A 19,271-nucleotide genomic window follows, 5' to 3' on the forward strand; every position below is an offset into this window, starting at 1 on the left:
TGTTTACAGGTAAATGAGATCTACCACGATGAATCATTGGGAGTGCACATAAATGTTGTGCTTGTGAGGATGATAATGCTTGGATATGCTAAGGTAAATTACTGCTGAATATGTAAAGGGATACTCCACGGCAAACTGCCCGACGGTTGCCTCCGTTGAGTGTATTCAAATCTTTTAATGCACAGCTACCCATGGATTGTCCTGCTTATACCATGGTCATTTGCCAGCATTGACAACTTAAATACGTTGTTGATGTTTACAGTGCAAAATTTGATCGGAAGGGTAAAAATTATGGTTACTTTCATCAGTTATGACTCATTAGATCTAGCATTCTGCCCGCTTCGAATCAGATACAGAAATAAAGTAATATTACATTTATTTGAATTCAGAGAGAGAGAGAGAGAGAGATGTGAATGGATTACCTTCGTCTATAGCCCTGGTGCATTTATAAGTAAACATCCAGAAATGGCAGCATGGGTTAAGCTCCACCACTTGGAATACTATCCAAATAAAACATCTGTAGTCACAGAAAAATAATTGCAGCAGGAAAAACAGAGTCTCAAATTGTCTTTTTTTTAATAACCCCCTCACCCTGCCATTTCAACACAGGTCAGTTACCACCGTTTTATAAAATATGAAATAATTAGGTGTGTAAAGCTGTGAAGGAGAGAGAGGCAGAGGGAGAGCACAACAACTGTCTGCAGTCAAGCTACTTATATTTGTCTAATTATGAGAGTATCTAAACCTCTGACTAATGCACTCAGCCATTCACAATTAAATGCAATAAAAATACATACAAATATACTATTTTGTGATCTCATAATGCAGTCCACAAATACACAGAGGTTATTTTGTGTCTGTATAATTGCAACACGGTTTGTCTTTTGCCAAATACATGTTAATGTGTTTAATAAATTAAATGTTTTTGAAAAAAAAAACAGCTACGACAAAATGTAAATTTGGTTTATTGCACTGTAGTTTACAAATGAGAAACGTTTGAATTTCACTTTCAAGGATCTTGACTATTCTCTTGACTGTTAATTAATAGTTTATCTTAAAAATGATAAATAAACAGACCCACAGTGATCAATGTGAGTCATTTTAAGGTGTTTTATAGATTAATGAATGCTGAAAGTGTCCCCTAATGAGTCTCTAATCTTTTCTCAGTCCATCAGTCTCATTGAGCGTGGCAACCCTTCACGAAGCCTGGAGAATGTGTGTCGCTGGGCATTTGTTCAGCAGAAAGAGGATCCAGAGCACTCAGAGCATCATGACCATGCCATCTTCCTGACCCGGCAAGGCTTTGGCCCCACCGGGATGCAAGGTTTGACCTTTTTGGTTTGACCTACCTTGTCATGTATAGCATTTTTCACACAAAAAATCGTACATCTTACATATGTTCATACTCTGAAAAAGGTCAGGCTGTCTCTCTTTCTCTTTCTCTCTCTCTCTCTCTCTCTCTCTCTCTCTCTCTCACTAATCCTCCCTCGCAGTCCCCGCAGGTGTCTGTCAGCACCTCATCAATGCTGTAAGAACTGTCTGACAGAATGCTGCTTGGTGTACAAGCTCCTCTTCAGACAGATTGTGGATGTGTAAAGAGGTTCACACCACTGGAAAAGGACAGAAGATAGACATGAAAGCGCACTTACATAAGCACATAAGAAAAAAGGATTTTGTTGTCTAAGGCTTGAGGCGGCCGCTGAAGCAGCAGTCCTCTCAGAGCATATCTCCTTCAGCACTGACAAAGTTCACACAGTGCACATTTAACGTCTATTCAACCTGACAGGAAAACTCAAGCTTTTCCTGTGAAGAGCACTGATCTCAGCATGAAGTGTTTATGCTGTCACTGCAACTCTCACATTTCCCTTATCATGCCACTGTATGTACTCATGGCACTCGTTAATCATCCGAGAAGAGCTCTTTCTCCTCTCCACCTACCTGTGGCATATTCATTGTCTGGCAGTGGCGATATTGATCTAATCAGAGCCATTGCGCTTTATTGGCTTATTGACACCAGATATGAATGTAGTTTTAGAGCTGAGATCTTCAGTGAAGCTGAAGCTCTAGGCTTACTTCAAAGTATTGTTTCATTCTTAGCAGTGCATGGAGCTTGTGATTGAACAAACATAGCTGAAGTCCCTACGGTCTGATATCTGTCTCAATAAACTGTTGCTCACTGAACATTGTACTGCAAGAATCTTTTTTTTTTTTTTTTCTTTTTTTTTAGCATCCAAGCAATGCTACTGATTTTGAATTATAATGCACTTTTCAGTGCCAATTGAGCTTTCAAACTCTAGATTGGAAATTGGGCTAAAATATCTGTAATAAAATGAAAGTTGCTGCAATCAGGGAAGCCACTTGTGGCTCTTTTTTCCTACATCCTAAATGACTAAATGAGTGCACGCAGACGAAACGCAATAAATGCTGTCATGTCAGATGCCTGGTATTTGGGAATGCAATCATGTGAGACACTTCTGAGAGGTCATTATACCAAATCATTCTGATGACAGACTTTGGCTTAGGCATTTCCAAATTATCAAAACAACATTTGAGATGCTGTGCAATGAAATTGGTTCACTAGTTAGTCCAGTTATCCAATCACATCCACTTTTGAGGCATCCACTGTTTTTTTTTTTTTTTGCGCATTGAGGGATTTATTTGGGAAATGTGTTTCCTTTGTAGTTCATGCACATTTTTTATTATTGGATAAAAAATTTATTGGCGTTTCCATCCAGTGTATATCCCAAATGTGCATAAAAATAGGTGGATAGAAACATAGCTAGTGTTTATTTTTTGGGGAACAGGATGAGAACATATACAGTACAGTAAATCATACTATGGTGAATGTTATGTAAGGGATAATATACATCCAGCTGGTTGTTATCACAGAATAAACCCCGACAGGGTGATCTTGTATCAGCCTGAAGGGGTTTTATTCTGTGATTACAACCGGCTGGATGTATATTATGCTGCATATTACACAGCTACTTGCCACATAAGTAAATAATTTTACTGATCTGAGACGAAATATTGATCTGAGTCTAAATATTTTATTAGCTCTTTAAACGCAAAGCTTCCAGTTGCTAGCAAGCAGCAAGTTCGATCTAGATGTACATTTAAGAGATACGGTACAGTCATACCACATATTACACGGCATTTCGCCACATAAATAATTATGGGCATAAGAGATATTGATCCTGTTTGTACCTGTTTGTTATCTTTTAATCCATTACAGTGAACAAAATAGTCGCAAAATAGCAGCAGCTGCGTTTGTATGAAACAAGAGAGAGCAAGTCTGCAATACCGGATGATATATATAAATAATTGTACACAAAATATGGATTTGACTGACTTTTAATATTTTATTAGCTCACCAAACGCTAAACTTCCATGAGGAAAAACGTATAGCGCTGCAGAATTCAGTTACCCGGATGAGCCTGTGTTATCTGTTTTTAGCGGTTGTTATTGGGGAATAAAATACCGCTGGATGGCATGATTGACCAATCAGAATCAAGTATTCCACAGAGCCGTGTAATAATGCACATTAATATGTACACTTAGAGACAGTTTATAAAAGCAGTTGTCCAAATCACTTTGCATCACATATGCCATTAAGATGAAAAAAATCCTTTTACAACATTTGTGAAAAGTCACTCGTTTATCTGACACCTTTTTTGTAATTAATTATTATTGCCTGCATGCCAAATTGTTAGTATGCTATAGAAATTGCACATTTCACTGTAATAGACTTGGAACAAAGTGGCTGTCTTTGTCTAACACAGTGAAATGTGTAATGACAGATGGTAGGTTGACATTGTTTTGGCACACACTGTCACCTTTGCTGGAAAGACTCTAATTGTTTCCATCCCCCTAATCCTCAAATGTGAATTTGAATTATTAGTAAAATAGCCATTACATGTCATAACTAAATGAAAGGAACAGAAAAGGAATAATAATAATAATAAAAAAAACTAAAAAAAAAAACTATCTAATTCTCCTGGACAGCTCTTTGCAGACTTGTCAGCATCACTCTTCTCAAAGTATTACAATTACACCAAGCAGCAAGCTGTCAGAATGTAGAATCACAGGGCAAGTTATGACAGAATAAATAAACCATAGTAACTGTTTCATCCTCTCTGTCTGTCTTTGTCACTCACTCACTCTTAGGATATGCCCCTGTCACTGGGATGTGCCACCCTGTCCGCAGCTGCACCCTCAATCATGAAGACGGCTTCTCTTCTGCCTTTGTTGTAGCCCATGAGACAGGACATGTGTAGGTTTTTAAACATGAATAGGTTCTTTTCAGCCATTTCGGATTGTTGTGTGTTTTAGTGTTTTATGCAACTCCAGTCAATGTGTTTTATTTCTGGTTTCTGGTTTGAATTCAGAAAAAGTTTTGATTCTGATCTCAAGGTGAGGGTTTTATTCAGAGTAACACAAAGGGAAAATAACACAATGATGCCTCTTTTGAGGACATTATATAATAGTAAAAAAAATATATATATATCTGATATCTGATCATATTTTGAGAGTCCTTAGCCACTGTCTTGGCAGTTGCTTAAAGTCTATAGGAATCTAACATTCAAAAGGGTTTCATAAAAAACTTATCACCTACACACAGATTAGTCACTGAGTCAACCTCCTTATCTTCATCTCCATGTTGAAACTATTGTTCAGGACTTCACCCTCTCAAACATCTCTGTTTCTATCAGTTTATCTCTTTCTTTCAAATGCCCTTATCCAGTTTTCATTGAGAACATGACAAAGACTGGTATACCATCATTACTCTGCATCTCGCCACCATCCTACTGACAGTCTTTTATTCAGTTTGGCATTACCACAGACTGAAATTACATTTTTTTAAATACAAAACGAGATGTCACAGCCTTTGAGATTGTCATTTTCCGACTGGCAGTCACATAGAATTGATTCTGTCTTAAGCCTCTGTCCTTCCTTTTTCCATACCAATCCCATCCATCTGTTTGACATTGGTAATGTAAAATTTTTTAAATTTTATAAAAATTTTATACACACACACAACACACACACACACACACACACACACACACACACACACACACACACACACACACACACACACAGGTTTGTTTTTCTAAATTGTGGGGACATTCCATAGGCATAATGGTTTTTATACTGTACAAACCGTATTTTCTATCGCCCTACACCTAAACCTACCCATTACAGGAAACTGTGCACATTTTTACTTTCTTAAAAAACATTCTGTATGATTTATAAGCCTTTTGAAAAATGGGGACATGGGGTAATGTCCTCATAAGTCACCCTGTCCTTGTAATACCTATGTCATACACATGTCATTATACAAATTTGTGCTAACTCATACATTTTGATAGCAATTAACATAAAATATTTAGCTAATTAACTTTTTTTTATTTTGAGTTCTTGCAAATCAAATTAGTTATTTACCTCACTGTAATCCCTAAGAAAATACAGAAAATGCCAACCTGCTAATTTTCTAACATGTTAACAGTAGCATGGTATAGCTCTTACTGAATAAGTAGAGCAACATAAAACATGTAACTTACCTGCTCTCAAACCAATGCATCCGCATGCGCTACTTGTCACCATGATGGTAACTTTCCAAAAACCCACATTAACAGAAACTCTTCTAAATTAGCATAACAAAACATTTCTACTACACTCCTAAATCTCCCTTACCATTAATCTTGCACAAAATACATTATATAACACAATTTTAGCATTTACGCTGCCTTTCGAGTGCCATGGGCAAAACATGCTGAGAAATAGAAATCCCAGCCCAGTTTCAGTTAAACTTAAGTTAGTCTAAATTTAAAGAAATTAGTTCATACAACTCAAAACAATGAAAAAGTTCAGTTTACTTGAAATATGTCAGTGCTGTGAACTCAAAAGAAAAAGAAAGTTCTAAATACTCATAGCAGTTAATTTAACTGAACGAATTTGTTCAATTTAAGTTGGTCCTACTCAAACAAATTAAGTGAGCGTTCGGGTTTACAGTGTGTGTATATATATATATATATATATATATATATATATATATATATGAAGTTTTTAAGAATCAAGAAAAAAATCATGGTTTCCACAAAAATATTAAGCAGCATAACTCAACATAGATTATAATAAGAAATGTTTAAGAGACTTCTTTCAAAAACAAGAAAAAATCTTACTGACCCCAGATGTTTAAATGAAGATTTAAGTGCAGTTTAACGGATTAGTTTACTTCTGAATAAAAATTTCCTGATAATTCACTCACCCCGATGTCATCTAAGATGTTTATGTCTTTCTGTCTTCAGTTGAAAAGAAATTAAGGTTTTTGAGGAAAACATTCCAGGATTATTCTCCTTCTAGTGGACTTCAGTGGGGTTCAACGGGTTAAAGGTCCAAATTGCAGTTTCAGTGCAGCTTCAAAAGGCTCTACATGATCCTAGACGAGGAATAAGGGTCTTATCTAGCGAAACGATCGGTCATTTTCTAAAAAATAAATAAATAAACATTTGTGTACTTTTTAACCACAAATGCTCATCATGCACTGCTCTGTGATGCACCACGCATTATGTAATCAAGCTGGAAAGGTCACGTGTGATGTAGGCGGAAGTACTTTGCTTTGTAAACACTGGATTTACGTCACACGTAAATCTTTCTAACGTGATTACGTAATGCGTGCGGATTGCAGAGCAGTGCAAGACGAGCATTTGTGGTTAAAAAGTATAGCAATGTTTAATTCTTGTAAGAAAATGACCGATCGTTTCGCTAGATGAGACCCTTATTCCTCAGCTGGGATTGTGTAGAGTCCTTTGAAGCTGCATTGAAACTGCAATTTGGACCTTCAACCCGTCAGTCCCCAGTGATGTCCACTATATGGAGAAAAATCCTGGAAAGTTTTCCTCAAAAACCTTAATTTCTTTTCGACTGAAGAAAGAAAGACATGAACATCTTGGATGATATGGGGGTGAGTAAATTATCAGGAAATTTCAGTTCTGAAGTGAACTAATCCTTTAAGTCTAGATGTTTAGAAGTAGCATTTGTTTTTCAGTATCTGTTCTAGGCTCATCCCTGTTTGATATTGAATATACATGAGGAATGGGATTTTGGTCCAGTCAGATTTCAGTGTCCTCTGCAATACTGTAAAAATAACCAACACAGCTAGTTTGGCAAAAGATTAGCATCAATAATGTAGCTTTCATTGCTTCCTTGTGTCTCGCCTGATTAGGTCACTGTGTCTTTTTGTAATTTTTGTACCCATTAATGATGCTGGGAGGTGCCAGAGATGCGTCCCCATTTAGATATAACTATGCTAACTGGGGTAGAAAATGTTACTTCTGGCCATTGCTGCACTCAAATGTTCCTGTTTACCATAATCATGGCTTATCTGTAGACTTGGAATGGAGCATGACGGTCAGGGCAACCGCTGCGGTGACGAAACAGCCATGGGAAGTGTCATGGCCCCTCTGGTGCAAGCAGCCTTCCATCGCTACCACTGGTCGATGTGCAGTGGCCAAGAGCTGAAGAGATATATTCAGTGAGTTCCCACTTCTCTCTTCTCACACAAACTGAAAGACCTTGAACTTATGTGCATATTTTAAATGGAAATGTGTCTTTTAACAGGTATGCCTATGATAAATATTTCTTATGGGTTATATAGCATAAATATTAACCTGTGTTTTAATTGGAGCTGTGCTTTGTTTGGTTTCACCTCAAGTTCAGCTGACTGTTTGTCTGCCTGAATTAAGAGTCAGCAATAGGTCATTTGGTGCGAGAGAGGAGAAGTGTGAGATCAAAGGGCTTTAATTTAACTGGTCAGTAGATTGCCGTGATATCGACAGTTTACAGACAACATGACAAACAAGGATTAACTCTAAGCCAACCTGTAATTGATGCTTTAGCCATGATGATGATGGTGTTTGCCCCATTCCTCCAAGCAGCAGATTAACTAATCACCTCATGCAATGGTTTTGTTTTTATAGAAGCACTTTACAAATGAATTTGAGTTCTTTTTTAATGTCTGTTTTGAATCTGAACCTCCTTTGAAACTTTTCACAGTTTGTTTCACAGGCTTGTTCTGCACCCGGTACACTTTAAAGTAATTCTTTAGATAATTGTCAATGAAAAAAAAAAAAAAAACAGCAATTAATGAGATGATGTGATCCAACAGCAAACTGCTCTCATCTGAGACCTGTTACACTATGATCTTGGCTATAGGCTCTGGGCTGGATTTCTGTAATAAACCTCTCAATTTGAGGTCATTCATTCATTTGAGCCCTCGTTGATTCACTCAGTTCAGAAGATCTAGTGCCACTTAAGGATTTTTGAATTTATATACTGCTCCATGTTCAGGGTTAATCCCATCATGGCCAAGGACTGATGGGATATAAATTACCTATGATTCTTGGCAACTACTGCAGCCAATACAAATGAGATGCTAAGTAGCTCTCTATGACAGGAAAAGCCTTTTCACTATTGTCTATTGAGTTTGAAGTGGTCACTATTCTCGGTAGCTTTTGAGTAGCGTCGAATTAATGATTTTTCCTTTCACACGAAGAAAATCAACTCATTTTCAGAAGCAAATGGGGCCTGCATCTGTTTTACTCTCAGCTCTCACATCACCTTTAACCTGAATAGTGCTCATGAAGAAATGCTGATGATTATAAGAGCAGACACAGATTTATTTCTGATAATAAAAGTCTTTACTTTTACTGAAAATCCTTGAGGAGCAAATCATTGGCCTAAGTTAAAATTAGACAGTGGTAGAAGGAAACCTCTAAAGAGCTTTTGAAGTTCAGAATCTCTTCGTGGTTTTAAAGTTTGAAAGTACTTTCTCAGCATGACCTGGCCTCACTCAGCACTTCATGATTTTGAACATTTATTGTAAATTATCTACTGAATGGATTATAGAAAATGTGATTGATTCAGTTCTTTCCTTGAGGGTTCAAAATGAGTTCCGCTTCAATGATATGAATCACAAGAATCATCTAGAATGTATGAGTCTCATTTTCTTTACATCATACTGTCCAATTTAGGCTTAACGTTTGCTACCAACTTTAAAAGTGGCTTCCAAAGTTTAAAGGGCCATTCATTAAACACCTTTATTGGGTTTACTCAAACAGCTGCTGCAACTTTGTTTGTTTTTCACAGTTCATATGACTGCCTGCTGGATGACCCCTTCAAACATGATTGGCCGCAGCTCCCTGAACTTCCCGGCATCAATTACTCCATGGATGAGCAGTGTCGCTTCGATTTTGGAGTTGGATACAAAATCTGTACTTCAGTGAGTGTAGCTGTATTCTCCCTTGACAGATCTGATAAATGTCAGTCATTAAGCCAAGGACTAAAACCCAATCTTCTAAATATTCTGTATTTTAGCGAATGCTCATTGAGGTCTGTGTCCAAGGTCTTTTAGCTGGAAGTGCTTCAAATATTTTTATATATTTCTAAGCCAAGTTTCACTTAAGAACATTTAAAGAAAGACATGCATAATAATTCAGTATTGGTTTCTGGCCTTTGAATTACTCTTTTTTTTTTATGTTCTCTTAACCCCCAAAAACCCTCGGCTCTAAACGCTTTCAAGTGGGAAATGAATAGGTGCTGCAAAGTCCCAATCACGGGTACAGTGTCAGGCAAAAGAGCCTCACACCTGGTTTATGGCCTGACACTGAGAACCAGCAGATGGCAAGATGTTTGGTATTCTGTCATCAAAGGCTGTAACACTAGTAAACAAGTGCAACATGCTGTGATCCTTCCTCCCAGCCCTCTGCCATGCCTAAACAATCTGTGCCAAGCTGTACACCATAGCCCAAAAAAACTCCTCATGAAATGTTATATGACCCACTAATCATGCTTTAAACAGTTGGCTCTCTGTGGCCCCATTGTCAGTGTCAATAGAAACCATTAGATTGTAATGAGCTTGAAAAACAAAATATTTGTCAGGAACTGTTTGTTGCTTCTCTCGTCTGCTGTGTGACATTTTAATTAGCCCTCTGAGGAGTTTTTGGTAGAAAAAAAGGAAATTTTGCAGCAAAGCTTTTCCTCTTTTATTCCAATATGTAATTATATTGAATGTTTAATAAGCACACCTTTTATAAACTTGCAAGGAGCTACGTTTGGCACATGCATGAAATCTTATCACAGTTTTTTCACCTTCCTATTGTTTCAAACCCGTATGACTTTCTTTCAACGCAAAGGGAAAAAAAAATGAACGTTCTGAATGAAAATTCTGAAGTTTGTTCTGATTGTGTTGTATGTGCAATTACAGTGAACACTGACCAGTGTACAATATTGCATTACTCCCTAAAAAAAGTAACTAATTGCTTTACTTTGTTACTTTCTATGAAAAGTAATGCGCTACATTACTTTTCCGTTACTTTTTCTCACCTGCGCTGGGCTTGCTTGTTTGATTTTTCATAACAACGAAATAAGTTCTATTTTTGGCAAATGTTAAGGCCTTTTCACACCAAAAGTGAAATGAATAAGTCTCAGGATGAAAGAAATGCATATTTACGCCTGTACAGTAGAGGGCGCAGCTCAAACAAACCTTTCATCTGTGCTACCATTCTGGATTAAAGAAGAATAGGATACAGGAGGGAGTCAGGGTTTTACAGCCGGTACTTCATTGTTCCAAAAAAAGATGGGGGGTTGCGTCCGATTTTAGATCTACATCAGCTAAATCGAACGGTAGCAAAGCTCAAGTTCAAGTTCAAGATGCTCACAGTCAAACACATTGTGTTACAAATCAGGTCCGAGGACTGGTTTGTCACGATAGATCTAAAAGACACATACTTCCATGTATCCATCCTCCCACAAGAAAGTTCCTGAGGTTTGCTTTTGGGGGTGAAGCATACCAATATCGGGTTCTTCCCTTCGGCCTAGCACTGTCACCCCACGCCTTCACCAAATGTGTAGACGCGGCTCTGATGTCCTTGCGCATGTAGGGCATCCGCATCTTAAACTACATAGACGATTGGTTGATTGTGGCTCAATCAAAGCAGATGGTGGTTCAACATCGAGATGTTGTTCTCGCCCACATGAAGAAGTTGGGGTTGATGATAAACGCGAAGAAAAGTGTGCTTTATCCTGCTCAGAGAACCACTTATCTAGGCGTGGTATGGGATTCAAATGTCATGTATACTCGTCTGTCGCCTGCTCGCATAGCATCGATTCTCTCAGCTGTTACAGACATAAAGCTAGGCCAGTCACTCACAAACAGTTTCAGAGACTGTTAGGTCTGATGACAGCAGCGTCCAACGTGATACCTTTGGCCTGCTGAACATGAGACCGTTGCAGTGGTGGCTCAAAACCAAGGGGTTCTCACCAAGGGGGAATCCTTTTCGTGTGATTAGGGTCACACAGTGATGCCTTCATGCCCTAGTCATATGGAAACAACCTTGGTTTCTGTCCCAGGGACCTGTGTTGGGAGCTCTCGGTTGTCACGTCTTGCTAACAACAGATGCATCCCTCACAGGCTGGGGGGCGATCATGAGTGGTCGCTCTGCTCTGGGTCTATGGCAGGACCATCATCTCTCCTGACACATAAATTGCCTGGGGATGCTGGGGGTGTTTCAGGCCCTGAAAAGCTTCCTTCCAGACCTCAGGGACCATCATGTGCTTGTTTGCTCAAACAACACATCGGTGGTCTCATACATAAATCATCAGGGGGGTTTGAGGTCGCGCCCAAACTGGCACATCAGATCCTCCTGTGGACCCAGGGGAAACTGCTCTCGATCAAGGCAGTTTACATCCCAGGGTACCTCAATTTGGGAGCAGACATCCTGTCGAGGCAGGAGCCGAGGCCCGGGGAATGGAGACTTCACCTGAGGTGAACTCGAGGTGCTGGAGTTCCTGCAGGAAAGGCTTTCCACAGGGCTATCCCCCTCCACAATAAAGGTGTACGTGACGGCCTTAGCTGCTCACTACACTCCTTAGAGTGGTGTATCTTTGGGGAGACACCCATTTATAACTCGTTTCCTTCATGGTTCTTTGAGACTTAGACCTGTGGTTTGCATGAGGGTACCGGCTTTGGATTTGGCCATTGTACTACAAGGCCTTTCTCTGGCCCCTTTTGAGCCTATCGAAAAAGTCCCTGAGAAGTTTCTCACACTTAAAACTGTGTTTCTGCTTGCTATGTTGTCTCTCAAGAGGATTTGAGACATTCAAGCCCTTTCGGTATCTCCCTCGTGCTTGGAATTTGCGCCCAGCATGGTTAAAGCCTTCTTGCATCCTTCTTGCATCTTGTTATATTCCTAAGATCCTCACTAATACTTTGAGGCCCATTGTTCTGCATGCCTTCTCTCCTCCTTCTTTCCGGACGTCAAATCAGGAAAAGCTGAATCTGCTGTGCCCTGTCAGGGCATTAGATGCCTATGTCCACAGAGCTGCCCTGTGGAGAAAATCTGATCAGTTGTCAGTCTGTTTTGGGTCACCTAGAAAAGGTTACCCTGCATCTAAGCAGAGAATGAGCAAGTGGGTGGTTGAGGCCATCTCTTCAAGAAGTTTGTGATGTGGCAGGCTGGTCCGCCCCACATACCTTCGTGAGGTTCTACGAGCTGGACCTCGGTTCCACTCCAGGGGCGCAGGTGCTGTCGGCTTAGTGTGTGCTCTGACTTCACACGAACGGTCACTTGCTCATATGGTTACATATGTAACCTTAGCTTCCTGAATAGGGAAGGAGACGCTGCGTCGCCCTGCCATACTCCCAGCATGCCCGTAAGCGCCTTGCTTCAGGTTTCAGAAGCTGAATGAATGTGTTTTCGGGTAGGCTTTATAGGTTCCTTGTCAGTGACTTCACTCGCCTATGACATTCCGTCACTCTATTGGACTGATTTCATAAGTGCCTCATGATGCAATCATGCAGAGGCATTCCCAAAGCGTTTGACGCAGCGTCTCATTCTCTATTCAGGGAACTAAGGTTACATACGTAACCGAGACATTCACAATTAGTCTAGAACTGCAATAACCATCATGTTCACACAGTGCACACAACACCTCTGCACTTTATTTCTCTCAACATGTGGACAGAAGAGCTGTCAATCAATACATGTGAAAAAGTATCTTAGATATTTTGTTGTAAATTGAAAAATAATGCATTATTCTACTAGTTACTTGAAAAAGTAATCTGTTTACATAACTCAAGTTACTTGTAATGTGTTAACCCCAACACTGACGCTGACTGGGGACTTGAAGATTGAAAAGGGTGTAAAAAAATAACCCTAATATTATCATGAAAAGCTATAAAATCATAAAAGCTATGTTACAAGTCTTTTAAAACCATATGATAGCCATAGAAGAAAGAAAGACATACAGCCTGGGTTATGATCAACATGAAGGTGCAAAATTAGAATTAGAATTTTCATTTTTGTGTGAACTATTCCTTTAATTTATATGTATTGAAATCATGAATACGAGCTGGCATCGGTTATAAGAAACGGGTGTAGTATAATTGGACAAAATGATTGCTTGGAGAACAGACAATAAGGCCAATAAATTGCATTTAGAATATAGACAGTGTGAATTCCCATTTCATGCCAACTTCAATAACATGAAAAAAAATATAGTAATCCAAATTGGTTTCACCTATTGGTAAAATAAAGCACTAAGCCAGTGACAGAGCAGACAGCTGATATCCTTTAGTCCAGCTGCTTGCCAAGGGACTTGTTAGAGGCTTTAAATGGAAGTTCATTTTACAGAAACAGTCCTTCCCATCCATGCCTTCAACATAGTGCCGCTTCTCCCTTGGGCTCATCCGTCCATTTATTAACTATATCTCTGAACCTTCCTACTCCACATGGCATTGCAAATATGCAGTGCTGTATTAGTAAAGGAAAGATCTTAGAGATAAACCTTATATTTCAGTTGTCATCCGTTAGTTTCCTCTCCCAGTCTTGTGTTCCAGACTGCCATTTTAATTATTTGTTTACATTTCTGTGTATTTTTCTTTCTTTCTTTCTTTCAAAAAAAAAAAAAATCTTGCAGATGACTGTGTTTTCAATCCTTCACATTGTAATGCATATGCCACTTTCTCCTGCTGTGTTTAATCAAAAGAAAAAGTAGTGAACAGAAATCCAGCTGTGTTTCAGCCTCCAGTGGACAACATTGTCATTCCTAAAATTATCTTTACTTTAGTTGTGTACATATTCACATTTGTCATAATCAAAACTCCTAAACAGTACAGCACCTTAAAACATCAACCTGCGCCCTTGACACACTTCCCACATCTTTTTTCAAAAGAGTGTTTAACTGTTTAGAAGCAGATCTCCTAGAAGTGGTAAATGCCTCACTTCTCTCTGGGACTTTTCCAAAATCCATGAAAACTGCAGTTGTTAAGCCCCTCCTGAAAAAGAGCGATCTGGATAACACCATATTGAGCAACTACAGGCCAATCTCAAATCTTCCTTTCATAGGCAAGATCATTGAAAAAGTTGTTTTCAATCAGCTGAACAAGTTCTTAAGCTTGAATGGATACTTTGACAACTTTCAATCTGGTTTCCGACCGCATCACAGCACAGAGACAGCACTCATAAAGATAATAAATGATATTCGCCTAAACACAGATTCAGGTAAATTATCAGTGCTGGTTCTACTCGACCTCAGTGCTGCGTTTGACACTGTTGATCACAACATTCTTCTTGACAGGCTTGAAAACTGGGTTGGGCTTTCTGGGATGGTCCTTAAATGGTTCAGGTCATACTTAGAAGGGAGAGGTTATTATGTGAGTATCGGTGACTATAAGTCTGAGTGGACATCCATGACATGCGGAGTCCCTCAAGGTTCAATACTTGCACCCCTCCTGTTCAACCTATATATGCTGCCACTGAGCCAAATAATGAGAAAGAACCAAACTGCATATCACAGCTATGCAGATGACACCCAGATTTACCTAGCCCTCTCACCTAACGACTACAGCCCCATTGACTCCCTGTGCCAATGCATTGATGAAATTAAAAATTGGATGTGCCTAAACTTCCTTCAGTTAAACAAAGACAAAACTGAAGTCATTGCTTTTGGAAACAAAGACGAAGTTCTCAAAGTGAACACGTACCTTCACTCTAGGGGTCAAACAACTAAAAATCAAGTCAGGAATCTTGGTGTGATTCTGGAGTCAGAGTACTGTTACTCGTTTATAAATCACTCAATGGCCTAGGACCCCAATACATTGCAGATATGCTCATAGAATATAAACCTAACAGATCACTCAGATCATCAGGATCAACACACTTAAAAATACCAAGGGTTCACTCAAAGCAGGGAGAGTCTGCTTTTAGCTGTTACGCCAGCCGCAGCTGGAACCAGCTTCCAGAAGAGATCAGGTGTGCTCCTACAGTAGCCACATTCAAATCCAGACTCAAAACACATCTTTTTATCTATGCATTTGCTGATTGAGCACTGTGCTATGTCCGAACTGTTTGCACTTTATTTTATACGTATTATCTTTTTATTCTTTAAATTCCTTTTCCTGTTTTTATTTCATTTTTAATGTATTTTATATCTTTTATGTATCATCTTGATTCTGACTTTTAAAGCATTTTAAATATTGCGGTAAAATTCTCTGTTTTTACTGTTATTTCTATTCCTTATGTTCTATTTTTATTATTATTCTTTATGTAAAGCACTTTGAATTACCATTGTGTATGAAATGTGCTATACAAATAAAATTGCCTTGCCTTGCCTTGCCTTGCCTTAAATTTAGTGATAAATGACTGTTACCCTGTTTCATTTGATAATAAATGCAATATGTTTGATTGTGACCAATAGTCATGAAAATCGCATTGTAAAGTTTTCATCTCATGTGCTTTAAACCCACAAACAAATGTGTAAGAAACCACAGCTGAGGTGAATTAAAGGGATAGTGGAACCAAAAAATGAAAATTCACTCTCATGTCATTCCAAACCTGTGCAACTTTTTGTTCTGCGTTACAGTAAACTGTTTTGGTTCCCATTGACTTCTATTGTATGGACATAAAATACAATGGAAATTCATGGGAATTGAAATGGTTTTCTTAACAAATTTTTTTCAAAATATCTTCTTTTGTGTTTCACTGAAGAAAGAAACTGGTTTGGGGCATGAGGGTGAGTTAATTATGACAGAATTTTAATTTTTGGGAGGAATATCCATTAAAGATAAATAAAATACTCATAAACTCAAATCCTTTTTATGTATTGTTTGCAAAATGGTGCCCAATAACTGATGGGTAAATTTCGCTCTCCACTTCCCATTAAGTGAAATATAGATATATACTTATTCCTTCCTTCGGACTGAAAATATGCACTCTTTTTGTTTTGTAATCTCACTAGACTCAGATTGTGTCTTTTGCAGTAAACAGAAAACTCAAGTAAAAAAAAGTCTTTGTTCTCTTTTATGTTCTCAGATTCATTTCCTTGGTGTCTAGCAGTAACACTAGCTCCAGAGTGGCACTGGCAGCCTCAAGAGGGAAAATTCGCTCTCCCTTAAAAAAAAAAAAAATATATATATATATATATATATATATACTGAATCTGAGCTTGAGCACGTTCAAAAGAGGAAAAGGATTGTAAGGGCTTATCTCTGGTGGAATTGTAGCTGAGCCAAAAAAGTTCAAAATTCTTTTAAATATGTCTTGCCATTTAATTCTCTCTCATAAAATGCCAAGCATCCAACCATAGCCACTTTTCTTTCTCTTCAGTTTCGCACATTTGATCCATGCAAACAGCTGTGGTGCAGTCATCCAGATAACCCTTACTTCTGCAAGACCAAAAAAGGGCCACCATTGGACGGGACTGAATGTGCACCTGGGAAGGTAATTTCATATGTCCATGTTTTGCTGTGCCTATTTTGTCCAGTTTTGTGATTCTGTCTCACTCCTTCCCCTCATAGTGGTGTTACAAAGGTCACTGCATGTGGAAGAATGCCAACCAAGTGAAGCAAGATGGAGCCTGGGGTGTCTGGAGCAAGTATGGCTCATGCTCTCGTTCCTGCGGGACGGGCGTCCGCTTCAGAACTCGCCAGTGCAACAACCCTGTGTATGTTATCTACTGTACTCTCAGTCAGGATTGCTAATGAAAATCACCCTAGTGTACTTTCCATAATCTGATTCACTTATATGGATGGCTGCAGTTTCTTAGAAATTAAAAGAATTATCTGTCTAGAAATAAAGCATACAGGCGGCAGGGGTTAACATGATTGATCCTATCCAATGAGATGAAAGGTCAATCACAACCTTTGCATTCTTCACTAAGGTTAGTTTGCCCTTTATCTCAGTATTATCTCAATAACTAATATTTGAAGCCATATCAAATATAACTCTGCATTGGGCCTGCTAATTTTTCTCATAGTGATAGAGATTTTATGAAAGCTTGAAATGATGTGATTACCTGTTTACATCCCCAAATCTCTTTTATTGAGAAACATCTGCACTGGGTGTTTTTAAATCAGATGGGGCTACCGTCTTTGCTGTCTAAGTGTAATTTTCTTTTTGAAGAAGGGGTCTTCTTTTGCACCAGGAAAACCAGTGGATGCTTCTCAATTAGCATTGACAAGCAAGATAACTAGGAATTTAGCTTTCTTTAATGCCAGCACATTAGTGTGCTAGTTTTATGGAGTGTTTGTTAAGGACCTGTTAAACAATATTTGAGTTGAACAGATGCTCGCACTTATAGAAAATATGCATGAATGAAAATTCAAAGTGAGGCTTGTGATGAAAGCTGCAGAGTTTAAAATGTAATCTATATTTTGCATCGGTTGCCATTCCATCCAAACATTGCTTAGCTTTTTTTAATCTGGATCTAAATATTTTATTTGGTGAAAGAAGGGATAGATGTTTTTCTGATATCAGTTTGTGCCAACTTCATTTGAACTTTGTTTAGATTATCTTAACTTTGGTTATTGACTGCTTTTAAAACCACATATTTATATGTTTAAAGTGCTTTGTTGACTTTGATTATTATCTTTTATCTGTTAGTCCATCTAATGGAGGACAGGACTGTCCAGGGGTGAACTATGAGTACCAGCTGTGTAACATTGATGATTGCCCCAAACACTTCGAGGACTTCAGAGCTCAGCAATGTCAACATCGCAACTCCCACTTTGAATACCAGAACACTAAACATCACTGGCTTCCCTACGAACATCCAGACGGTGAGTTTGTCAGATTTTAGGGCAGTGTAACTTGGGGAAATATGTTTATATAATAGTTAGTTCTGGGTTCTCGAGTTTGATTTGATCTTGGATTACATTCCAAGAGCACTGGAGTAGTACAAAAATGCATGACAACTTTTTCAGCACCCTCGTTCTGTAAGTATTTTTTTCCATAGGAATTTTTAAAATGTCTTTAAGGCGATAATTAACAAGTACAAGATGAATCACAACTTTACCCATTTCCTGCGTACGGCTCAAGAAGCTGTCCAGGCCTTTAGAGTGCCCAAACACATGAGGTGACAAAGTGTCTTTTTAAAGCCTTTTGTCAAACTTTGCACTTACTGCAGTCGCTTCATTTGTGCCCATTGCCATTTATCTCTGTAACCCACAAAATGTCACATTGTTCAACACTAAAGCCAGTGAGAAATGTCACTGTTAGTCATTCAACTTAAAAAACACATCTTTGAGCTTGAATTATAACGTAGATACTGTGTTTGGGGGATTTGGTCTAAATGCCATCTATGCTTACCTTTATTTCAGGAGCACATTTGGTTCAAATACATTTTTAGGGACAAAGTAAAACATTTAGGGACAGGTGAGGTGTTTTTTTTTTGTTTGTTTTTTAAGACTGCAATGTTGCTGTATCACAATACAGCATACGTATTAGGGCTGGGTAAAAAATATAGATTTCTCAATTTGAATCGATTCTCATTTTTACGAACCGATATCGATTCTTAAATCCCAAGAATCGATTAGTCTAGTCTGTTTTAAGTTGATGAATGAACAGAACATGTAGCGCGCCTTTTTCAAATAAATCGCAATAATCTTTGTGCTTTGTTCCTCATGATATGAAGCAAAGTCTCAGATTAGCGCCTCAGTTAAAGAGAAGCTGCAGCACGGAGCGCATGTGAACATCCTCTCCTCCTCTTTGATACCAGTTACAGCGTGAAATAAACATGAATAAACATCTGAAGGTATGTTAAAAGATACAATACAACTTACCGAAATCCGTATCATGTCTCGTGTAATCACTCAATCAGTGTTTCAACCTCGGAAATACATCAATAAAACAGCTTGAAAACAATGTCACGTAACGTCACATTTACCTCAGAAAAAAACAGAACAGAAAAAACAGAAGAAACAGAAAAAAATA

The 19,271-nt window shown here is 38.5% G+C and overlaps 1 protein-coding gene across 2 annotated transcripts in view; it reads left to right on the top strand.

The window, feature by feature from the left end:
• adamts3 (ADAM metallopeptidase with thrombospondin type 1 motif, 3) overlaps window positions 1-19,271 on the top strand; it is a 114,141-nt gene that overhangs the window by 49,115 nt on the left and 45,755 nt on the right. For both annotated transcript variants that reach the window (XM_048189091.1, XM_048189092.1), the window contains exons 6-13: window positions 10-93; window positions 1,168-1,324; window positions 4,168-4,273; window positions 7,394-7,537; window positions 9,151-9,283; window positions 16,668-16,781; window positions 16,859-17,004; window positions 17,943-18,118. In XM_048189091.1, the coding sequence (XP_048045048.1) occupies window positions 10-93; window positions 1,168-1,324; window positions 4,168-4,273; window positions 7,394-7,537; window positions 9,151-9,283; window positions 16,668-16,781; window positions 16,859-17,004; window positions 17,943-18,118 (1,060 nt within the window). The remainder of the gene's footprint in view (window positions 1-9; window positions 94-1,167; window positions 1,325-4,167; window positions 4,274-7,393; window positions 7,538-9,150; window positions 9,284-16,667; window positions 16,782-16,858; window positions 17,005-17,942; window positions 18,119-19,271) is intronic.

Source organism: Megalobrama amblycephala, linkage group LG4 (genome assembly GCF_018812025.1).
Source record: "Megalobrama amblycephala isolate DHTTF-2021 linkage group LG4, ASM1881202v1, whole genome shotgun sequence".
Classification (NCBI taxonomy): domain Eukaryota; kingdom Metazoa; phylum Chordata; class Actinopteri; order Cypriniformes; family Xenocyprididae; genus Megalobrama; species Megalobrama amblycephala.